Source organism: Hordeum vulgare, chromosome 5H, assembly GCF_904849725.1.
Source record: "Hordeum vulgare subsp. vulgare chromosome 5H, MorexV3_pseudomolecules_assembly, whole genome shotgun sequence".
Classification (NCBI taxonomy): Eukaryota; Viridiplantae; Streptophyta; class Magnoliopsida; order Poales; family Poaceae; genus Hordeum; species Hordeum vulgare.
The window spans coordinates 159,159,272-159,184,769 of record NC_058522.1 but is presented as its reverse complement, the minus strand read 5'-3'; the positions used below and the strand labels follow the sequence as shown (position 1 = coordinate 159,184,769).

General features: G+C 51.5%; 1 protein-coding gene across 1 annotated transcript in view; it reads left to right on the top strand.

The window, feature by feature from the left end:
* Positions 1–25,200, top strand: part of LOC123399940 (protein PGR-like) — a 62,806-nt gene extending 37,606 nt beyond the window's left edge. Inside the window, exon 4 of the mRNA XM_045094330.1 lies at positions 24,940–25,200. Within this exon, the coding sequence (XP_044950265.1) occupies positions 24,940–25,071 (132 nt within the window). The 3' untranslated portion in view covers positions 25,072–25,200. The remainder of the gene's footprint in view (positions 1–24,939) is intronic.
* Positions 25,201–25,498: the final 298 nt, after the last annotated feature.

Here is a 25,498-nt window from a genome sequence, read left to right as displayed (position 1 = left end):
GAGGAACCAGTACAACTAAAGAGTTCAACAGATCCGACTGAAGTCGATGTACCTGCTGTGGTTGATCTGGTCATGGAGATTCTTGCTGTCATCCCCGATTGGACTGTGCCGATCATTGCATATATCCTGAGGCAGGAACTACCAGAAGACGAAGTCCAGGCCAGGCAGATAGTCTGCAGGTCGAAGTCATTCATTGTCATTGATGACCAATTGTACAAGGAAAGCGTTTCAGGCGTTTTTCAACGATGCATCCCCCCAGAAGAGGGGCAGCTGATCCTGGAAGATATTCACTCAGGAACCTGCGGTCATCACGCCTCTTCGAGAGCAATCGTCGTCAAGGCATTCAGGGCTGGTTTTTTCTGGCTGCAGGCAAACGAGATGGCTAAAGATATGGTCGACCGGTGTGAGGGCTGTCAGTTCTACTCCAACAAGTCCCACAAGCCGACATCTGCGTTGAAGACAATCCCTCTTGTGTGGCCGTTTGCAGTGTGGGGATTAGATACAGTCGGTCCATTCAAGACATGCCAAGGTGGATACACACATCTGTTGGTGGCAGTCGATAAGTTCACGAAATGGATCGAAGCCAAGCTCATCAAGAAGCTCGACGCCTCAACAGCCGTCAAGTTTGTCAGGGACATCATCTTCAGATTCGGTGTACCTCACAGCATAATCACGGACAACGGGACAAACTTTGATTCGGACAGATTCAATGGTTTCTGTGCAAGCCAGGGTATCCGAGTAGACTTTGCTTCCGTGGCGCACCCGTAGTCCAATGGACAAGCAGAGCGGGCGAACGGACTTATTTTGCAAGGTTTGAAGCCACGACTCCTGCGAGAGATAGGACATGCCGCTGGCGCTTGGGGCACCGAGCTACCTTCAGTGCTTTGGGGTCTTCGCACAACCCCGAACAGATCTACAGGACGATCACCGTTCTTCCTCGTCTACGGAGCAGAAGCAGTCCTTCCGAGTGACTTACTTCACAATGCTCCACGAGTCGAACTCTTCTCCGAAGCTGAAGCAGAAAAAGCAAGGCAAGACGGAGTGGACCTTCTAGAGGAGGAGCGCGAGATGGCACTGACTCGCTCAACCATTTATCAACAAGACCTGCGGCGTTTTCACGCGCGACACGTCAGGAGTCGTACGTTCCAAGCAGGCGACCTGGTGCTCCGACTGGATCAGCAAAGACCTTACAAGTTGGCTCCTGCCTGGGAAGGACCCTTCATCATCTCAAAGGTGCTGAACAATGTAGCATACAGACTCTACAACGTCGACAGGGAGATAGACGAGCCGCGAGCATGGAACGGAGATCTCCTGAAGCGCTTCTACACGTGACCGTCGACTGAAGCAATGTAAAGAACAAGTATTGGTGAAACAATATAAAGCAGATTGAGTTTTTTGCAGGTTCAAAGTTCTTCCGCGGTCGCAGACTCCGGCCTCAAAAAAAAAACTTAGCTGCGATCCAGAATCGCCTAAGTATGAACTTTCTTCGAGTGTACACTCAACGTCACACTCGGGGACTTAGCTGCGATCCAGAATCGCCTAAGTATGAACTTTCTCCGAGTGTGCACTTAACGTCACATTCGGGGACTTAGCTGCGATACAGAATCGCCTAAGTATGAACTTTCTCCGAATGTGCACTTAACGTCACACTCGGGGACTTAGCTGCGATCCAGAATCGCCTAAGTATGAACTTTCTCCGAATATGCACTTAACGTCAGACTCGGGGACTTAGCCGCGATCCAGAATCGCCTAAGTATGAACTTTCTCCGAGCGTGCACTTAACGTCACACTCGGGGACTTAGCTGCGATCCAGAATCGCCTAAGTATGAACTTTCTCCGAGTGTGCACTTAACGTCACACTCGGGGACTTAGCTGCGATCCAGAATCGCCTAAGTATGAACTTTCTCCGAGTGTGCACTTAACGTCACACTCGGGGACTTAGCCGCGATCCAGAATCGCCTAAGTATGAACTTTCTCCGAGTGTGCACTTAACGTCACACTCGGGGACTTAGCCGCGATCCAGAATCGCCTAAGTATGAACTTTCTCCGAGTGTGCACTCAACGTCACAGTGTGCACTTAATGTCACACTCGGGGACTTAGCTGCGATCCAGAATCGCCTAAGTATGAACTTTCTCCGAGCGTGCACTCCACGTCACACTCGGGGACTTAGCTGCGATCCAGAATCGCCTAAGTATGAACTTTCTCCGAGTGTGCACTTAACGTCACACTCGGGGACTTAGCTACGATCCAGAATCGCCTAAGTATGAACTTTCTCCGAGTGTGCACTTAACGTCACACTCGGGGACTTAGCTGCGATCCAGAATCGCCTAAGTATGAACTTTCTCCGAGTGTGCACTTAACGTCACACTCGGGGACTTAGATGCGATCCCGAATCGCCTAAGTATTAACTTTCTCCGAGTGTGCACTTAACGTCACACTCGGGGACTTAGCTGCGATCACGAATTGCCTAAGTATTAACTTTCTTCGAGTGTGCACTTAACGCCACACTCGGGGACTTAGATGCGATGCAAAATCGCGTAAGCACCCACATGCCTTCGACGATCCTATCGATCCACTCGGTGATCATACAGATCCAATCGGCAATTCTACGGACCCTCAATGAGGCTCATGCAGACGTCAAGACAACTGACATGTTCCGAATGTTTGCCTTTGGCTTCACCAAGAAACGCCAAACAAAAACTCGAGTCAAAATTGCAACAGAAGAGCAAAAGATTCGATTCAAAGTTCAACCAAAAATAGTGCCTCGGTGTGGATCAAGCTTACCCACAGCGAAACAAGAATGTGACGGCCAACAGCAGTGGCCAAAGTTTCTTACAAATCAACACTCGCATACCAAGGATCAAGTTTTCTTACGCGTCGTCTGGAGTAGCGCCAGGACTGGAGGGCTCCACGAAGGTGTCCAGGTCGATTCCGTCGGCGATGCGGGTGGCCCTTTCAAGGAAGGTTTCCATGAAGTCTTCAAATCGAAGTTTCTTCGTGTTGGCCACCTTCAATGTCTTCAGCTTCTCCTCGCGCACCTCCTTGTAATGGACTCGGACCAGGGACAGAGCAACATCTGCACCACAACGAGCTGCAGATTTCTTCCACGACTGCACTCGGTTCGGAATCTCCTCCAGTCGAGCCATCAGGTTCTCCATATCCTGCCGCGACTCATCTTTTGGCCAAAGCTCCTTGTCGATTCGGCCGACGACTTCTCTCAGTCGATTCATGAAAGGGCCAACTTTGCCCACGCGGATGTGCGCCCGGAGCAGATCCCGATTGGCGTCCTCGTCGAGTGGAACGTTCTCGACAATCGACCGCTCCACATCAGCTGCTTCAGCTTCAGCGTCAAAGCAAAAATCTGCGACAACAGGACAAGCAAACAATAAGCGCCGAGTGTGACGCGCATAACACAAGCACTCGGAAAAAGCAGGACTTACCAGCCAAACGCGTCATCATCTGCCGAGCCCAGTCGCTGACATATTTCTCCTGCGCTTTGCACCGTTTGTTCAGCACGTTCATTTGTCCCATCAGAGCAGTCCTTTGTTTCCCCATCTTCTTAACTTCCTCAGTCAGCACTTTGTTCGCTTCACGAGCCTCCTCCAACGACTTCTCTCGCTCCGCCAGAACCTCCTTCATACCAGCCATTGCAAGCAGGGCCGCATCGAGCTCACCAGCAAATTGCACCTTTTCTGCCCTGAGAGTCTCATATGCTGTTCCCATTTCACAAGTTTTCTGCCAGCAAACACCAAGGGACAATTAGAAAATTCAACAATAAAAGTCTAAGTTCTTCAGACCACTGTCGACGCAAGCAGTCGACAGCTGTCTCGGGGACTACACCCAGTGGGTTCACTAAGAGTGACCCCACTGACATGCAACTCAAGCAGGCCCGCCCTATTGAGATGCATGTTACCACCTACGCCTACGTGGCCAATACTACCCGACCTGGGTACAAATTACTCTCGGGGACTCTTACAGTAAGTGCACTCCGAGTGCCACAACTGCTCGCAGTCGGTCATATTATTTACAGACCTGACCAAAGCAAAGACAATATGTATAAAGACAACTGCCGGTGCAAGCACTCGACAGAAGTCTCGGGGACTACACCCACTGGGTTCACTCAGAGTGAACCCATTGCAAACAACAGATGCTATCCAAAAAACACCCAGTGGGTTACAAGAGAAAAGTAATTACTTACTAGGCCCTTACTCGGATATCGTCCCGTAACTCCAAGCTCCGCTGGTACAAGAAGGCGATGGAGTCGTACGCCTTTTTGACTTCTCCCGCCATCAGCTCGGCCTGCGCCATGGCCCCCTTGGCCGCTCCCACCTGATCCTCCGAGAGGTGCTGGATGTTGAACTCGACATTGGACGGGCCTGGCATCGTTGGAAGCTCCCTGGGCATCCCGAGGCCCGCTCCAGTCGGTTCAGCCGCCACTAGCGCCTCCTCAGTCGGCGGCACGTCCGCGGCGGGAGCAGCAACTGGCGGGACGGCCTCAAGGACAAGCTCTGCGGCTGCCTCAGGCCCCTCCTGGTCACCCTCATCCGCATAAATCGCCCCTGCCAGACCGAATGGCGCGAGATCTCAGAAAAAGAGAAGGACGAGACCGAAGACAGAATTCGAGACGCGATAGTATAAAACACTCGGAGTCACTACAACGCACCTGGCTGGGACGAGACGACGTTGTCCGTGTCCATGGGGTCATCCTCCTGGCACGCTGGAGAGGTGGCCGGAGAGGTGGCAGAAGTAGCGACTCTGTCGAGTGAAATCCATTCGACCAATAAACAAGAGTTCACTCGGATATCAGAAGAAATTAGAAGATCAATACACTTACGTGGAGGTGACGGGGACAACAACCCTTATCCGCGGCAGAGCCTTCCGAGGTTTGGGCCCACTTGGTTTGGCCGCCTTGGAAGACTGACCCGCAGGCTCAGCGGCAGCATCCCTGGCCCTCTTGGTGCTCCGAGCACTTGGGACCACTTGGGTAGTGGGCGGAGCACTCGAAGATGTCGGAGGGACCGAGGGAACGGCAGGCTCGTGTCGGCGCTTGGTCCGATGCTCTAATTGCGGAGGCGGCGAGTCCTGCTCTTCGTCTTCCTCCTCTTCCTTGCTAGTCTCTTCCTCCGACTCCCCGCTGTCGGAGACATACTCAGCGCTCTCCACGCTGCCCTCTTGGCTGCCTTCGTCCTCCTCCTCGTCCGGGTTCCCGTTCGAGACAGGAGAAAACCAGTTGGTCCACTTCTGCGTGAAATACAGTCGGCGACATCAAGCGACGAGCAGAGATTCAAGAAAGCGATATAACTAAAACAGATACGTGCACTCGGCACATGGTACTCACCTGATTCGGAGGAGGATTGTCCGCGCTGAAAGCCCTCACTCGCCGAGACCCCCTGGGGTACTCGCAGGCGCCAGTGATCTGGAGCACCCACGACGCCACCTTCTCCTCGGTCACGCTCAGGACGTTGGTCGTCGGAATCCTCGGTCCCCGAGTAGTGCCACATGGCGTGGTCGCGAGCCTGCAGTGGTTGTATGCGCCGACCAAGGAAAGTCTCCAGCAAATCCATGCCGGTGACTCCCCTCCTGACGACGTCTACGAGTGCGTCGACCAAGGGCTGGATGTCGAGCTTCTCCGCCTTCGTGAGCGCGAGCTGCTTAGGTGGAGCGGGACGATCAAGGCTGAAAGGGGGCAACCCTGAAGAGGCGTTCGGACAGGCAACATCTTGGCAGTAGAACCACGTCGACTGCCAGTTCCTGACCGACTCGCTCAGCTGAAGAGCAGGATAACTATTCCGACTCTTTTTCTGGAAACCTAAGCCTCCGCAGAGTTGGAGAAGATGCGTTTTATCATCCGACTGGCTGAGTCGTTTGATAGTCTGAGATCTAGCAGAGAATATATGTTTGAACAACCCCTAATGGGGGGGCAGCCGAGGAAACACTCGCACATAACGATGAAAGCAGAGAGATGGGCAATAGCATTCGGAGGAAAGTGGTGAAGCTGTGCCCCGAAGTGGTTCATGATGCCCTTAAAGAAAAGATGCGGGGGCAGGGAGAAACCTCGGTAGACATGGCTGAGCAGCAAGACGCGCTCCCCCTCCCGGGGTGCCGGCTCGACCTCATTCTCAGCCGGCAGCCTCCAAGACTTGTGGACGATCATCCCGTCCTCCACCAGCTGCAGCAGATCCCCCCTCCGTCACCGTGGAGGGGAGGAAGTCGCCTTGAATCCACCCCGCCGGCAACGGCCGCTGCCGCCGCTGAGCAGGAGCCGCCGCCTTCCCCTTCTTCTTCCTCGCCTCCATCTTGCTGGTTTGACCCTTGGTCATGGTGGAAGTTGCGAGTTCGCGGAGAGAGAGGAGGAGTGGGGAGGTTAGGTGCGCTGGAGGAGGCGAGGAGGACGAAGCAATGGCAAAAGATCCGGCGGGCGTAACGAAAAACCCTTGCCGCCGGGATTTAAGTAAGGTTCCGACTGGGTCGCTGGCAGGTGCCCCCGAAACCTTATCCCCGACCGACCGCAGCGAGATCAGTGGAGGAGTTGAAGGCGCGAGGATCGAGGCGTCAGGCGCTACTCGAGCGCGCTGGCGTCATCCCCGCCGAGCGCGCGAAAACCGAAATTTGAGGATCCCGGAAAATCCGCTGCTGTCAGTTGACTGGTCGCGTCAAGAGATACCCTGGGAGCACTCGGTTTCTGACAGTTTGTTGCACGGAGATTTCCACTCGGATCGTTGGTCAGAAAAGATAAAATGGATCGAGGCAAGCAACGCCCAAGCCAAGTCCGTTCCAGTCGGATCCAAACTTCAAGCATCGATTCGTCGTTCCAACCCCAATCCATTCGGGGACTAATGATGGGGTTATAGTCCTAGGGTAGGGTCATAGGCCTGCCTTGTAGGTCCTACCCAAGGACTACCCCTCACAAAGGACAAGGCCCTTAGTCAGCTCCGACTGAATTAAGGAGTCCCCATCATCCAGTCGGTAACAGGTCCTCGATCATCCAGTCGAAGACTAGCATTCGGAGGATATCAAGCTAACCGACTGGATACCACTCGGTATATCGTAAGGGAAACGGTCGTACGTTTCCAGGTGCATTTAGGACGTACGTTACCTGTAACGTACGCATTCAATCGTCACTACTCCACCCCTGTACCGGAACCGTTGTGGAGGGCAACGCACTCTATATAAGCCACCCTCCCTCGCTGGTAGAGGGGTTAGCAACTCATTGTATTTCATATTCCCACTCGACAACAAGCTCCCTGAGCACTGAGACGTAGGGATATTACCTCCACCGCAGAGGGGCCTGAACTCATACAACCTCGCCGTAGCTAAGGCTCTGCCCATCCTTTTCGTACCCTACACATCTACTGTCAGGCTCATACCCACGACAAGGGTCTTAGGAACCCAGATAGCCCATTCAATATCCTCATCGTAGGAACCAACAAATCTGGCATAAACATGCCCATCACTAGCACAACATAAGACATAAGAAGAATTGAGTTTGCCGGCTGTGTTAGTAGGAATGGTTTTGCCCTTCTTGAGGTTTCCATAGTCCACCTTGTTCCTGTTCGCATTCTGAGTCCCCTCACCCTCTTTGACAAAGATGTCCATGAGGGTGGGAGATCGTTTGTTCCTGTTCCTCCTTTTACCTTTTGACTTGGAGGTAAGTCCAAGTCCCTCCTTTCCTACAACACCCTTTTTAGTGCTCAAGAGGTCGTTTAGACTTTTCTCACCTTGTATGCATGCCACAAGACCCTTCTCAAGTTTCTCCTATAACTTGGCATTTTCCTCCACAAGATGTACATGCTGACAATAGGGGTTAGTTGCACAAGCATTATCAATAAACACAAAGGGAGGGTAAGTAGAGATCTCTTTGGTAAGCTTTGCTTGGAGTTGATCATGAGACTCTTTTAGAGAGAAATGAGCACCTTTCAAGACCTTGTGGGCCTTGTCAAGTGTGTCAAACTCCTCTTTGAGTCTGTCATGGCCAATCTCAAGAGCATACTTTTCAGACTTAAGCATACGAGTAAGAACAACATCATGATCTAGTTTCTTTTGCATTTTAGCGCAGTCATCATTATATGACCTCCTCAAGAGCCAAACGAAGAGTGCGCTCCTTTTCTAGAGCATTAGATAATTCGGCAATTTCATCGGCATAGTCACGACTGTGTCCCTGAAGCTCGGAGATGGTCTCCTCATGAGACTCAATGAGGTCAGTGGCCTCACCCAGTTGTTCCAAGAGAGCAACAAAGTGCTTCTTGGGTTCTCCCTTAATAGTGCACAGAAACTTGTCAAGATCATGCTCATTAAGTTCCCCAACATCACTATCTTCAACACAATTTAACAATGAAGGGGCGGAAGTAATGTTGGTCTTAATGATGGGAGTTACCTGATTGATACCTTTTGCCATGAGGCACTTGGTGATGTGGTTCTCGTTGGGGGCGTTGAAGAGAGACACCTTCTGGGGAGGTGTAGTGGCAATAGCAACAGTTGCCGTTGGCACTGTATCATCATCATCATCATCGGAAGGGTACTCTTTAAGGGCCACCATCCCTTTTGGGTGAGGTTTCTTCACAAAGTTGTTCTTGATTGGAAATGATTTGGTTTTGTCTTTGCGAATGAGCTTGCCTCCATTGTCTTCCCTTTTCTCATAGGGACATTCGGCCACGAAGTGACTCACGTTACCACAGTTATAACATGTCCTTACTCGTTATTTGGGTTTGAATCCACTCGAGTTGTTCTTGGTAAAGGAGGGTCTTGAGTTCTTCTTGTTGCCCCAGAATTGCCTTGATGCAAGAGCCATATGCTCATGATAGGCATACTTTGTTTCTTCAGGGCAGCCCTCCTCTTCCTCATCTTCTTCTTCTTCAAGCATTGCTTTTGCTTTCAACGCAAGGTTGGGTGAAGTTGTCTTTGATCGAACACGAGCAAGTGCGTTGTCGGCTGTTTCGTTCATGATTGACATTGCAATGAATTCATCCAACACCTCACTGGAAGACAAGGAGTGGAAGTCTGGCCGCTGACGAATGGCAGATGACATGGCTTTGTTGAAAGGCATGATGGCTTTAAGGAACTTGCGCTTGACCCATGTATCATCCACATCCTTGCTCCCATGATCCTTGAGTGCCACAGCAATAGCAGTCACCCTCCGATAGAGATCACGAGGGTCCTCGTCTTCCTTCATCACAAACTCATCGGCCTTATCAAGTATCACTTCATAGTTGGATCGTTGAATGCTTGAGCTTCCCTTGTACAACACCATAATATGCTCCCAACAATCCTTGGGCAAAGTGAAGGGACGCAAGTGAGGAAGATCTTCGGGTGGCACTGCAGACTGGAGGATAAACAAAGCGGAGTGATGGTATTGATTGTCTGCATCTTCTCTTGGAGTGAGGTTGCTTGTATCATGGGGATAATATCCTTGCTCGATGATTCTCCACAAGTTTGTTGAGCTGTGATTCGAATGAGACTTAATAGAAAATACCCATTTAGCAAAGTCACCTTTCACAAGCTTAGTAGGAGGACCAACAGGATTAAGACGTGGTGCGGGAACGGATCCTCCATAGACCATGGGGGGTGGAACTGAGGCATATGTTGCAGTCCCATCCTTTTCGTGAGATGAGGGAGGTCGCATACCTTTAGCCCCTTCCTTAGGGGAGTTGGCCTCCGAATCGGTGACGGTGGGTTTAACCACCATAGCCGGTTCGGGTGAACTTTTAAATCCCTCAATTAACTCTTTAAGCATGGTCTTGACCTCGTTCGTCAAGGACGTCTTGAGAACGGCCATAGCCGTATTCAAGTCGTCTCCTGTGACCGAAGTCATGTCCATGGCCTCGGGTTGCCCATGGTTAATTCCCTCTTCGCCTTCCATACTCTTCGGGTGGTTAAACCCTTAATAAAGAGACGTGGCTCTGATACCAATTGAAAGGATCGATATGGTTGATTAGAGGGGGGGGTGAATAGACAACGACCACTTTTTAATTAATCTTAGCAAGTTAAGGTAAACAACATATAGGTTCACAAATATTACGACAATGAGGTGAACCCTAATGAAGCTAACAACGAGAGCTATTAAGACGAGTAAGATATAGTCAACAACATAAGCATACACAAAGTAAAGGTTAGAGATAACCACAAGTGGAACCGATGGAGACGAGGATGTGTTACCGAAGTTCCTTCCCTTTGACAGGAAGTACGTCTCCGTTGGAGCGGTGTGGAGGCACAATGCTCCCCAATAAGCCACTAAGGCCACCGTATTCTCCTCACACCCTCGCACGATGCAAGGTACCGTGATTCCACTATAGGTGCCCTTAAAGGCGGCGACCGAACCTTTACAAACAAGGTTGGGGCAAACTCCACACAAAGCTTGGAGGCTCCCAACTAGACCACGAAGCTTCACCACAATGGAATATGACTTTGAGGTGACCTCAACCGTCTAGGATGCTCAAACACCCAAGAGTAACAAGATCCGCAAGGGATTGGTGGGGAAATCAACTTTTCTCTTGGTGGAAGTGTGGATCTAGGCCTTTTCAACCAATCCCTAAAGAATCAACAAGTTTGATTGGTTAGGGAGAGAGATCGGACACTTTTGAGCTTAGGGAGCAACAATGGAGCTTGGGAGGTAAGAGATGAGGTTCCACAGCTAGAAGAACCCTTTATATAGTGGGGGAAAAAATCCAACCGTTTTCCCACTCTCTGCCCGAGCTCCAGCGGTACTACCGCTGACCAGGGGCGGTACTACCGCCGACTAGCGGTACTACCGCTGGCACTCCAGCGGTACTACCGCTGGGCCCCTGGTAGTCTAAAAGCACTACCACCGCCGAGAAAGTCTTCGCAAAAGTACTAAGCTCCTGGAGCGGTACTACCGCTGACCAGGGGCGGTACTACCGCCAGCCAGCGGTACTACCGCTGGCTGCAGTGGTACTACCGCTAGCATTCCAGCGGTACTACCGTTAGGGCCAGCGGTACTACCGCTGGGGACCATTTTGCAAGGAGGAAAGAAACACAGTGGCGGGGGCCGCTCCAAAGATGAAGGTAAGGGAAAATATGTGAAGTGTGCGCGTGCAAAGATAGATTTCACCCAAACCTTTTCCACTACGGTTCCCCTCTTAATAGTACGACTTTCCTATGACTCAAATAAAGAGAATCGTAGAGAGCGCCGTGCTTCCGTTCCATGAATGAGGAGGCGAGTCGTCTTGTGCCGTTGACGTGTGTTATCTGAAACCTTAACACACACGGTTAGTCCTTTACGGTACTGTCATCAATCACCAAAATTACTTAGGCATAAACTATGCCCCAACAAAGGGGTATGCACAGCGCGCCGGCATCGACTTCGACGAGGTCTTCGCACCGGTGGCTCGCCTGGATTCCGTGCGCGTTCTCCTCGCCGTAGCAGCACACCATAGCTGGTAGGTGCACCACCTTGATGTGAAGAGCGCGTTCCTGAACGGCGACTTGACGGAGGTGGTGTACGTCTCCCAGCCCCCCGGCTTCGTCGTCAGTGGCGAGGAGGGCAAGGTGATGCGCCTGAAGAAGGCGCTCTACGGTCTTCGTCAGGCACCGCGGGCATGGAACTCTAAGCTCGACTACACCCTTTGAACACTAGGGTTTACTTGATGCCCCTCTGAACACGCTGTGTACACTCGCGGAGAAGCAGGCTCTCGTTTGCTGCTGGGAGTATACGTCGACGACTTGATCGTCACCGGCGGCAGTACATTGGAGATCGCCAAGTTCAAGCAAGAAATGACGGACAGGTTCAAGATGAGCGACCTGGGCCTCCTCTCCTACCTCGGCATCGAGGTGACCCAGCAGAGCGGCAAGATCATGCTCTGCCAATCTGCATACGCTGCCAAGCTGCTGGAGAAAGCGGGCATGGCGGACTGCGCTACAGCATAGGTGCCCATGGAGCCGCGTCTGAAGCTTAGCAAGACGAGCTCAAACCCGTCGGTGGACGTGACTCTATCGCTCCATCGTCGGCAGTCTTCACTACCTGGTGCACAGCAGGCCGGACATCGCCTTTGCTGTGGGGTATGTGAGCCGCTTCATGTAGAAGCCCACGACAGAGCATCTGAGCGCTGTCAAATACCTCCTCCGCTACATCGCTGGCACCAAGAACTACGGGTACGTCATCCATAGCAGTAGCGAGCAACTCGAGCTCGTGGGTTACAGCGACTCTGATCATGCTGGTGACCTAGATGATCGCAAGAGCACGACGGGCAGTCTCTTCCTCATCAACGGCTGCCCGGTGACCTGGCAGTCTGCAAAGCAGCAGGCAGTAGCTCTGTCGTCGTGCGAGGCCGAGTACATGGCCGCCTCTGCCACGGCGTGCCAGGCTGCCTGGCTCCGGCGTCTCCTAGGGGAGCTGCTGAACAAGGAGGAGGAGATGGTGAAGATCTACATCGACAACCAGAGCGCTATCCAGCTGATCAAAAACCCAGTGTTTCATGAGCGCAACAAACACATTGATACGCGCTTCCACTATATCAGGAGGTGCGTCGAGGACGGCAAGATCGCCGTCGAGCACATCGGCACCACCAATCAACTCGCCGACATTCTCACCAAGTCTCTTGGAAGAATTCAGTTCCAGGACCTACGTGCGAGGATCGGCATCACCAACATCACCAAGGACTAAAACTTAGGGGGAGATTTGTTGAAATAAGTTTCAGGTTCAGGTTCAGACCCGTCAGGGTTTTAGGTGTCGATAAAATTCAGTTTCGTTAGAGTCTTTCTTCGGTTGATTTAGTCTGACGACGGCGCGATCTGTGCGTCTGTGTCCCGAGTCCTTAGGAGAGCCGTGCGCTCGATCCAAGTCGTGGGATGGCACGAATTAGTAGGGGTCGTGGCGATAGCCGCGACACGTTAGTTTTTCCAGCTGAATAAAAGGAATAGAAGCGCAGAAAAGCGGCAAGTTGAACGCTGCACAAAACCATCGGTGTTCATCCTCTTCCATCTCTCTCTCTCGAGCCGATCCTACTACATTTCGATCGCGGGTTTAGTAGGGGTATAGCTGACAGCTGCTGGGTGTTGTGCATGACTGTGTGCGTGCGCTGAGAGGTGGCAAGCTGCTGCCAATTGAAAGCGAAAATGGTGGAGGGCGCACTGGCGGCTGCAATGGACAAGCTTGCGAACATCATGGCCGTGAAGCTGGTGGCTGGCGGTGAGAAGGCACTTGCTGATGTGGGCTTGAGCGCTGTGCAGGCAGAGATGGTGCAGAAGATGACGATGCTTGCGCTCAACCACGCCATTCTGAGCGTGAGCACCAGGACAAGAGAATTGAGAGAGAGTCCCTTGTTCAGCAAGAACACCACGCAACATCTTAGAGATATACTCGTCAGCGGAGTCAGCACGGAACACACGAATGGGAGAAGAGAACTGAGTATGAACCATGACAGCAAAACGCTTATAAATGGACAACACCTCACTACGAGAAGTCATGAAATAAAGCCATATGTAACGAGAGAAGCCATCTATGAAAATAATATAGTATTTATGACCCCCTTTCGAAGCGAAGGGAGCCGGACCCCATACATCAGAATGAACTAAATCAAAAGGACGCTTAGACACATACTCACTATGTGGATATGGTAACTGTATCTGCTTGCCAAGACGACAACCCTGACACTCTAAAGAGGCATCTCCTGAGACAGACCCTGAAGACCTCGACGAACTAACAACGACAAACGAGAACAACACAGATGACCAAGGCGATGATGCCACTGCTGGAAGGAAGCAGTAGCCGAGGCGACCAAAGCGGAAGAACTGGCGATAGAGTGGGCAGCGGAAGGAACATGAAGCCAGTCCAACTCCCAAAACCCCTCAGAATCACGGCGGCGAGGACCAGCCCCAACCAGAGTGCGTGCGACGGTCCTGGACAGAACAAGAGTCAAGGTCAAGGATGACACGACAACCAGAATCAGCAAGTTGACCAGCGGAAAACAGATTCATCGTAAGTCGAGGAACATGAGCAACATCAGGAACATAATAAGAAGTGGTAAGATTGCCTCTACTAACGACAGAAAGGGGAGTACCATCAGCGGTGAGGACATGAACGGGAGAATCAAGTGATCGAAGAGAGGACAGAGTGGAAGAATTAGAAGTCATATGAAAGGAAGCTCCAGAGTCCAGAACCCATGGGGATGTACCTGACTGTGTAGAAGGTGGTTGCTCAGTGCGGGAAGCCTCAGTCACAGAACCAGCAGTACCCATCGAGGAAGAACCTGAAGCGGCGAGCAGACGCTTAAGTCTCAGAATATCCTGCTCAGTCAAAGCGATGGCTGAAGCTGTCGAGGTAGAGGACGAAGTCGCTGTAGATGATGATCGCGGCTTGCGCAAGTGTTTCTTCTTCGTGTAGCAGTGTGACTCAATATGACCATCATTGTTGCAGTAGTCGCAATGTGGACGGGGCGACCTGAGCCTCCAGAAGGGGTGGGCAAGAGCGGCGGAGCACTCGAGCGAGAAGGGGTCGGTGCAGCAGGTGGCGTAGAAAAAGTCCGAGCAGCGAGCACCGAGGGAACCTCCAGCAAACCAGCACCACGTAAGCGAGTCTCCTCAGCTCGAATCTCAGAAAGCGCCTCCATGAGAGAAATACGACCACGAGCAAACAACTGAGCACGTCGAGGCTCAAACTCCTTAAGGAGCCTAGACAAGAACTCGTAGACGCGATGAAACTCCAAATCGGCCTGGACAGCCTAGCAACAGGGGCAACTACGACAACCAGCACTGCGGAGAGAATCAAGCTGGCGCCGCATTGCAGAACTCTGTGCATATAAGTCATCAACAGTAGAGTCACCCTGCTGTAGAGCATGCTCCTGATGAACCACAGAGAGGTATAAGGCATCACCAGAGGGCTCATAGCGCTGACGAAGGCGAGTCCACATCTCAAAGACAGTAGGAAGGCCCAGAAACTCAGAGGCAAACTGAGGCTGAACACTGCAGTGAAAACAGCTGTAGCACGGGCATCATCATGAAGCCACTGGGTGTAAACAGACAGAGCACCATGATACACCTGAAGAGCCTCCTCATAAGTCAAAACCTTCTCATCATAAGCACGAATAGCAGCCTCGTCAGCAACCTTAGCTGCATGCTTCGAAGCCTGAGGAGCATCCGCGGGAAGAACCGGTGGAGTCGGAGGAGTGGGAGCCACGGGAGGAACCGGACGTGGCGGACAACACACCTCGCCAGAGAGAACTCCCCAGAGACGGATGCCACGCATGTGAATGTGGATGAAGCCAGTGAACTCGGTGTAGTTAGTACCATCGAAGATCACCGGACAACGAGGAACAGAAACGTAGCCAGATGCAGCAGACATGTTTTTTTTTTAGATCATGTCGAGACAGCGACGAGATCAGAAGCTGGTGGCGACGGGATCAGAAGGCAGCAATGGATTGAGCCGGCGGAGATCAGGGATCGAATCGGGCACAGAGGCTGGCTGCTTGTCAAAACGGATCCATCAGGCAGCAATATATTGAGCAGCCGGCTGGTTCGATCCGCCACGTGATGCACCAGGAAACAGGAGTCCGGATCGGGACAGCAGGAAGAATAAGGGGAGGAGACGCCCGCCGCTTGATGAAGACCTGTAGGAGTCCGGATCGGGATTGAGGCGCCAGGAGGAGATACAGCTCCCCCCGATCGGACCCTGGAGGGACCCACCCTGGAGCTGTTTCGATCGGGCCCTTGCTCCCGCTGCAGAGACGAGGAGATCCGGCAGCAGATGGCAGACTCGATCCAGCATGGAGACTGGACGGCGATCCAGTGCAGGAGCAGTCGCGGCTTCGATGTGCTGCGGGCAACCGGATCGATTTGGTGCGGGCTACCGGATCTGGGAGGCCCGAGATCGAGCAGCTGTGGGATCGAGGCTGGCGACGGGAACGAGGAGAAGCCGGCCAGAAGGGCGGCGACGTGCGACAACCACGAAGGAGAGCGGCTGCGCGGAGCGGATCAACAACACGAGTTGCGACGTGCAAGAGTTAACCTAGCTCTAATACCATGTTAGGAATATGCAACCTGTATTCCCATGAGGCCATAGGCCGGTATATATACATGTACAAGTGGTGGACTATATGCAGGAAACCCCTTATATATTGGGATAAATACAAAAGGGTACATGACTTATATTATAACTCTAACATTAACCTTGTAGACCCATTTACAAGTGATGGGACGGACTCCGGGAGGAAGGGAAACAAGATCCCACGTACCAGTGCGTTCAAGAGCAGCAATCTCCTCTGCCATCGCAAACTGCCATTCAGGATGAACAACAGCCTAACGATAAGTAGTCGGCTCAAGAACAGCAGCACCAGCGGTGGAAAATCCAAAGCGATCAACAGGCGGACGAGGACGAGAACACAAGCCATAAGTAGGCTGAGACGAGGATGACGACACATCCACAGAGGCATCCACAGAACGTGAACGACGAGTGTAACATTGAGGAAAAGATGGAACAATGGAAGGAGGAATCGCCAAGGTAGAATCGGGGAGTGGCGACAAAGAAGTCACCGGAGATGAAGGTGTAGAATCCGGTGACATGCTAGGCGAGGAGACCGTGGAAGATGGTGGCGACAAATCGACTGGAGGTGGAGAAGCAGAGGGAGCGGAACGAATAGGCAAAGGCTCGACGGGTGTGATAGGTGTGTCAGGAAAAGTGAGGAAAGAGATATCCTCCACTGAAAAGGTCGAGGAAGATGGGCGTGGGTAGAAGGGACGAGACTCATCGAAAGTCACATCCCGAGAGATACGCATCCGACGACTGATAGGATCCCAACAACGATAGCCCTTATGCTCATCACTATAGCCTAAGAAGACACACTCAACAGACTGGGCGGTCAGTTTGGTGCGTTCGCAGGGGCAAGAAGAACATAGCAAACACAACCAAACAAGCGAAGCATCGAATAATCGGGAGAACGATCAAAAAGACGCTCGAAAGGAACACCACCCTGTAGAGCAGCGGAAGGCTGGAGATTGATGAGATAGGTGGAGGTGGAGACGGCCTCAGCCGAAAAATGAGGCGGGAGAGAGGGAGCAATCATTAATGCACGAGCCGTCTCAAGAAGATGACGATGCTTGCGCTCAACCACGCCATTCTGAGCGTGAGCACCAGGACAAGAGAATTGAGAGAGAGTCCCTTGCTCAGCAAGAACACCACGCAACATCTTAGAGATATACTCGTCAGCGGAGTCAGCACGAAACACACGAATGCGAGAAGAGAACTGAGTATGAACCATGGCAGCAAAACGCTTATAAATAGACAACACCTCACTACGAGAAGTCATGAAATAAAGCCATGTGTAACGAGAGAAGTCATCTATGAAAATAATATAGTATTTATGACCCCGTTTCGAAGCGAAGGGAGCCGGACCCCATACATCGGAATGAACTAAATCAAAAGGACGCTTAGACACTGACTCACTATGTGGATATGGTAACTGAATCTGCTTGCCAGGACAACCCTGACACTCTAAAGAGACATCTCGTGAGACAGACCCTAGAAGACCTCGACAAACTAACGACGACAAACGAGAACCACACAGATGACCAAGTCGATGATGCCACTGCTGGAAGGAACCAGTAGCCGAGGCGACCAAAGCGGAAGAACTGGCGATAGAGTGGGCAGCGGAAGGAACATGAATCCAGTCCAACTCCCAAAGACCCTGAGAATCACGGCGGCGAGGGCCAGCCCCAACCAGAGTGTGCGACGGTCCTGGACAGAACAAGAGTCAAGGTCAAGGATGACGCGACAACCAGAATCAGCAAGTTGACCAGCGGAAAACATATTCACGGTAAGTCGAGGAACATGAGCAACATCAGGAACATAATAAGGAGTGGTAAGATTGCCTCTACTAACGACAGAAAGGGGAGTACCATCAGCGGTGAGGACAAGAACAGGAGAATCAAGCGATCGAAGAGAGGACAGAGTGAAAGAATTAGAAGACATATGAAAGGAAGCTCCAGAGTCCAAGACCCATGGGGATGTACCTGACTGTGTAGAAGGTGGTTGCTTAGTGCGGGAAGCCTCAGTCACAGAACTAGCAGTACCCGTCGAGGAAGAACCTGAAGCAGCGAGCAGACGCTTAAGTCTCAGAATATCCTGCTCGGTCAAAGCGATGGCTGAAGCTGTCGAGGTAGATGACGAAGTCTCTGTAGATGATGATCGCGCCTTGCGCAAGTCTTTCTTCTTCGTGTAGCAGTGGGACTCAATATGACCATCATTGTTGTAGTAGCCACAATGTGGACGGGGGCGACCTGAGCCTCCAGAAGGAGTAGGCAAGAGCGGCGGAGCACTCGAGCGAGAAGGGGTCGTTGCAGCAGGTGGCGTAGAAGGAGCCCGAGCAGCGAGCACCGAGCGAACCTCCAGCAAACCAGCACCACATAAGCGAGTCTCCTCAGCAGAATCTCAGAAAGCGCCTCCATGAGAGAAATACGGCCACGAGCAAACAACTGAGCATGCGGGGCTCAAACTCCTTACGGAGCCGAGACAGGAACTTGTAGATGCGATGAAACTCTAAGTTGGCCTGGACAGCCTGGCAACAGGGGCAAGTACGATAACCAGCAGTGCAGAGAGAATCGAGCTGGCGCCAGATAGCAGAACTCTGTGCATATAAGTCATCAAAAGTAGAGTCACCCTGCTGAAGAGCATGCTCCTGACGAATCACAGAGAGGTATAAGGCACCACCAGAGGGCTGATAGCGCTGACGAAGGCGGGTACACATCTCAGATACAGTAGGAAGGCCCAGAAACTCAGAAGCAAACTGAGGCAGAACACTAGCAATGAGAACAGCTGCAGCACGAGCATCATCATCAAGCCACTGGGTGTAAACAGTCAGAGCACCACGATACACCTGAAGAGCCTCCTCATAAGCCAAGACCTTCTCATCATAAGCACAGATAGCGGCCTCATCAGCAAGCTTAGCCGCATCCTTTGCAGCCTGAGGAGCATCCGCAGGAAGAGCCGGTGGGGTCGGCGGAGTGGGAGCCACGGGAGGAACCGGACATGACGGACAGCAGACCTCGCCAGAAAGAAAACCCCATAGGCGGATGCCACGCATGTGAATGTGCATGAAGCCAATGAACTCGGTGTAGTTAGTGCCATCAAAGATCACCGGACAACGAGGAACAACAACGTAGCCGGATGCAGCAGACATTTTTATTTAGGAATCGCAGTAAACGAACAACGTCCGCGTCGATAGCAGGGTTGGAGGCGCCTCAATCTGGCGAGATGGGGTGGGATGGGGCAGCGGCTCGATCTGGATCAGGAGCCGCCTTGACCTGGAGCCGCCGCAAGACCTGGAGCCGCCGCGAGTTATGGGGTGGGATGGGGCGGCGCCTCGATCCGGCGAGATGGGGTAGCGCCTCGACCTGGATCAGGAGCTGCTTGACCTGGAACCGCCGCGAGTTAGAGCGGGGACGAGGCAGCCCGAGAAGACGCGATGGATTGGGGGCAGCAGCGGCGGGATCCTATAGGATCGGGGGCGGGAGAAGAGACCGGATCCGATCCCGTCCTGGATCGAGCTGCTCGGGAAGCAGGCAGATCTGATCCCGTCCTGTATCAAGCCGCTCGGGAAGCACCAGCAGTGGGACGGCCCGTCGCGGAATCAGCAGCAGCACGAGATCGGGCACCAGCAGGGTATTGGATTAGAGCACAAGTTGCGCGTGCGAAAAAGAAACCCTAATGCTCTAATACCATGTTAGGGATAAGCAACATGTATTCCCAGGAGGCCATAGGCCGGTATATATACATGTACAGGTGGTGGACTATATGCAGGAAACCCCTTATATATTGGGATAAATACAAAAGGGTACATGACTTATATTATAACTCTAACACATATGTGCTTTCAGCAACACGACGTGCAATGAGAGCCGCGACGATGCCTTCAAGAAGGGAACAAGTTTCATCTCCGCCGGTCCGTCCGAAGAGAGAGAAGGTTTTCACCCCGGCCAACGCTTACCGCCACCGAACGCCACACACCGCGGCTACCACGCCGCCCACACGGCCGTGGCAACCCAGCAGCACCGAGGCACGGGCTCTGCCCATGAGCACCGCGTCACCATCGCCAGGGCCGCCGCCCCGGAATCCAAGACCTTGACACCACATCACCCGAGACTCGCCGCTACTCCAACCGAAGAGACGAGCAGAAAGGTCCTCCCTTTCGCATCCCTGGTCGGCCCCCAACGCCGAGACCCAATAGGCCGGCCACAAGTGGCCTCCATCGAGCCGTCCCGCAGCACCTGGCGTGACACAAGCGCAGTCCTGCTGCCGGGTGCGAGAGGGACCGGTCCTGCAGCCGCGTGCGGGACAAGCTCGGTCCCGTAGCACCAGGCACGAGACGGGCGATGAACCGCAGCTGGGAGAAGGCCAGCCCATCGACAAAAGTAGCGACCGACCGTCGAGGAGAGGGGTCAAAGTCCGACACGGGCCGCCTACAGACGAGCCGACGCCTGAACAATCCAGCCGACCTGCCACCACCACAACTAGCACCTGCGCCTCCACGCCATGGTCAGATCCACCCGGAGCCCCGCCACCCCGCAACGGAGCAGCGCGGGCAACAGCCGCATCACCACCACTTCCACATGGTCGTTGTCCACCCGCCACCGCCGACCATCACATCTGTCGGATCTGGGTAGGGATTGCCCTGATTCGCCGCCAACACGTCCCGAGACCACCTGACCCCACGAGCGGCGCTGGGGGACGGGGAGGAGGAAGCAGCACCGGCGGGCCACGAGGACACGGGAGAAGAGCGCCGGAGCAGGGGGCGGACAGGACCCGACGCCGCCGGGCAGGGGGAGGCGCCCCGCGATGCCAGCCACCCGCGCAAGGGAAAAACCACCCGCCACCGCCTACACCACGCAGCCTTTGGCCGGCGGCGCCCTCGCCGGCGGCGAGGGAGGGGGAGCCGGGGTGGCGGCGCTAGGGTTGCCTCCTGAGGGCGTGCACAGAAGCGCCTCAGGAGGGGAGGGGTTCAGAGAGAGAAAGCTTAGCACTGAACTAGGAGATTTCCTGCTTCTGATGAGCTGTTCCTTTCCAATCAGCACTAGCAGCAGCACCAGCCACAGTCCGTCTTCCTCCTACAGCAGCCGCAGCAACCACAGCCAGCCTCCTCTTCCTCTTAATCAGCTCCAGGAGACAACAGCAACAAGCAGCTCCTCTTCCTTCACAGCTCCTCCTCATCTTCTCTGCCGCCTCGTGGAATCCCTGTTGAAGCCCAGCATCTCCCGCACGCTGCTGATTTCCTGCAAGCAGCAGTAGTACTAGATGTATCCACCACGAGTTGCAATCATGCAGAAAAAAGAACCTAAGCTCGATACCATGTTAGGGATTTATGCAATGTTGTATTATCAGGAGGCTAAAGTCATCATATATACATGTATGCAAAAGGCCAAAGGCTACAATAAATATAACTCTAACAGGTTCGACTATATCCTCTTGCAACTAGTCTGCCTTTTGTAAGTACTACGGTACCTACAACAACGCTCAAGAGTGGAGGGAAAGGCCATGGGCCGATGTAACGGATAGCGCGAACTGAAATGGGCTGTCGAGCCTAGTGTGGGCCTTGAGCCATGTAATTAAACATGAGACGCTGTTGTAAGCGGCCGAGGCGCGTGGTGGTCGGCATCGACGAATTAAAACAGAATATTCCTATCTCCTGGCTGTCTCCCTCTTCCTCTTGCTCTGGCTCTTCTTCCCTCTCTTCTTACACTACCGATTTCAAATCCAGCCCCTCTGAATCTCATCCCCCAGCTCAAGCCCGTTGCCGACCAGCTACCCAGTTCAATAGGTCGTGACAATCTGGTATCAGAGCCGTCGGTCCTCGGCGTCCCGAAATTTTTTCCCGAGTCGCCCAGCAAATCCAACGCGAAGGTAGCGGATCATCCGAGGGTTCGATCTGCGTAAATCCGGACCTGAGGTGGGCTGATTTGGGGAATAACCATGGCGACGTTCAAGCCGAATCCGCAGACGCGCTGCTTAGCCAAGCAGATGGAGGCGTTCCAAGAGAGGATGCTGAAGGCGCCGCCTTGGAGCCCACGGTTCGTCATAGGCGGCTTCACTTGTTCGTGTTGGCGTGTTCACGGTTGAAGCACCCAGATGCTCTTGTAGAGCTAGGGATGGTGTTCCTGCGTTCAGCGTCTATGTATCCTGTCTTGGGTGTGTGTGTGCGTGTGTTGTGGAGGCGTGTGTTTGTACTGGATGTTGTTGATTGTTGCTTTATATATAAAGCGGGGCGAAAGCCTTTTTCGGTAAGCAAAGAAGAGGAAGGAGTGGGAAAAGGAGAAGAAGCAGGAGGCTTGCGCTGCTGCTGGCTATTCCTTTGGTGCGTCAGCTGCTGCATCTGTTGTTGCTGTTGATTGGAGAGGGAGAAGGTGGAGCAACTGGAGCAGGTGGTGCAGCTAGGAGCAAAAGAGGTGGCGGCGGGGAGCGAGGCAGAGCTGCTGCATCAAGGTGGCGTTAAGGCAACTGTAAACTATGGTGGCGCTGAGGAGTCCGTGCAGTTGGGAGAAGAGCATGTCCTAAAGAGGACACATGTTCCAGGCGGTTGTGAGCTGCGCGAGGTAGAGGAGGCGAGGCGTTGGTTTGCTATCGACATGTGCAGCAAGTATGTGGCAGCAGGCATGTGCTTTGTTGCTTTCCATCGGCGAAGTAATGCAGGAAGTAGAGGATACCAGTCTTCCATAATTGCTGCTTACAGAACTGATCTGTAGTGGGTTCTAGACTCTGGTGCTTCTAAACATGTTGAAGAAGGTGACTTCAGGGAATTTGAGTCATATGATCAGCTCACTCCCTCTCAAAGTAACACGATATGTACCGCTGACGGGACATCACAATCTATTAAGGGTATCGGGATAGTTCAATGTACACCTGCTATTAAGTTATCTTCAGTCCTACCTGTGCCAGCTTTCCCGGTCAATCTGTTGTCTATGAGTGCACTAATTGACAACAGTTGACAGAGGAATGTGCTTGGTTGAGGACAGGCCGACTGGAAGGAGGACTGGAACTGGAATAAGACGCAGGGGACTGTGGTACATGGATCGCGAGGGGTTTGGTCAGATGGGCAGTCCGTGTTTGGGGCTATTGTGGAAGAACGAGAGTCCGTGACGATACATCACTGTAGAATGGATCATGTATCCTTTGATAGAATGTAAGTTGTTTCCTGATGTAATGCATGGAGTAGATAAGACTAAGCTGAAACATGATGCTTGTGAGTTTGCAAAACACACGAGGATGTCTTATGTGAGTGAGGGACCGAGAAGTATCCCATTCATGCTTGTTCACTCGGATGTGTGAACAAGTCCTGTGGTGTCGGTTAGTGATGCCAAACATTTATTGACTGCCACACACATGTGACATGGATCTATTTGATTCGTTTTGATGCGTCACAAGGATGAAACTTTTCAATGCTTCAAGGCTTTTCATGCCTATGTCAAAAATCACTTCATGTTCAGAAACAAGTGATAAGAAGTGAAAATGACACCGAGTGTGAACAATGTGTTTGGGACTTTCTTATCAGAGCAAGGTATTTTGCATCAAACCTCATGTCGGGACACTCCTCGGAATGGAATGGCAGAAAGAAAGAATTGACATATTCTGGAGGTTGTTCGAGCATTGATGTTTACTATAAATGTATCAAAATTCTGGTGGAGTGAAGCTATCATGACCACGACATACCTGATTAATCGCACATCATCGAGAATACTGGGTAGGAAGTCGTCTTCTGAGTTACTTTTAGGAAAGAACAGTTTCTTGGTTTCTTCCAAGCTATTTGGTTGTGTCTGCTTTGTGAGGGATCACATGCCATCTATGGACTATGTTGGATCCACGGGTTGTCAAGTGTATTTGTATTGGGTATTCTTGTGGGCAACGAGGCTACAAGTGTTGGAGTCAAAAGGAGCGGATTACCTTTGTAAATATCAGGACAATTTGCACTTCATTTTTATCACGCCTTTCAAATCATACACATAAATGGGGACCTGCAATTTAACCGTACTCGGGGCAAGCGAGCACAACACATACTGTGTAGTCTGCAGAGGATGCTGTCTCTTACCGGTCGAGCTATGTCCAGAAGAACATTATTGATTTCAGTTTCCTCAGAGCCTACATAAGTTGGGGATTTCCCAGTTTTTGACTCTGGGAAATGGGTCTGATGCTGTGTTAGTACGAGACAGGCAACCGTTCAAAAAAAAAGTATGAGACAAGCAACCGTTCAAAAAAAAAAGTAGACAAGCAACGTGATTGTTGCCCCGTGACCCTGCACATTTGTGAGAGTAATTTTTCATTTCCATTGCTGCTTAGAACAGAAGTGTGAACGAGATTATGTGATGTGTCCACATACTTATGTGTCACATGGCATCAGGTGAATTTTCGTGACCCAGATTACAAATATCTGGGGTGTATTTGGCTATTTGCCCCTTTTGAGGCTTCAGGGACCAAACTGGCCTTTTTGTCAGACTTGAGTGACCAATCTAATACTTAACCCAAGTACTCCATTCTTTCCAAATCATTGAAGTTCGAGGTTTGTCCTAAGTCAAACTATTTTAAATATGCTGAGTTTAAACTAGTTTAAAAAATATGCCAAGTGTAACATCAAATATATATAATACAAAAACATATTTCATAAAGAGTCTAATAAAACTAAAATGGTGTTCTATATTTTTCTATAGGTCAAAATTAAACAAGTTTGACTTAGGACAAAGCTAGACCTTCAATTAATTTGAAACCGAGGGAGTCTATAAGGTTTGTAGGATATGCCTATAAATTCTCTTATCGACATTAGCTATTCTGATGTGATTACTTTATAGTATATGAATAACACACATGTAGTTATAGCGTTGTTCTATTTTGGAAGCTTTGCTTTGCTGCTTCGGCAAGCATGAAAAGTGTACAAGTGTGACTCACATGATCTTGATCCAGATATCATCCAGGAATTTCAGTTTCACCATATTCAACAGTCTGTTTGTACATGTAGGTGGTCAGTAAACGGGGACCTACCGTCACCAAGATTTCTGGAATGACTATCCTTGATAATGATGCTGTTAATGCAGTGTCTGTGCTGCTAACATCTGTGATTACAGCTTATGCGTGCATTTTCTTCTTTTAGAAGCAAGGGTTTGGTTGGGTTTTCCCTGTTCCTAATACTCAATCATGTTAATGTGGATATTCCAAGGGCGGAATGACTGATGTTTACTTCAAGCAAGATGAACAATGAAGTGTTGGAAATCTTTGGCTATTTGCTGGGCACAATTGACGTGCCTGATGACGTTTGCTCCAGGCAGCTACTCCCTCCGTCCCATAATACTTCCCGGTTCCTAAATTTTTTTTAGAGATTTCACTATGAACTACTACTTCCGTTCCTAAATATAAGTCTTTTTTAAAGATTTCATTAGAAGACTACATACCGAGCAAAATGAGTGAATCTATATTTTAAGGTATGTCTATATACACTCGTATGTAGTTCTCTAGTGAATCCTTTAAAAAGACTTATATTTAGAAATGAAGGGAGTACATATGGATGTATATAGACATAA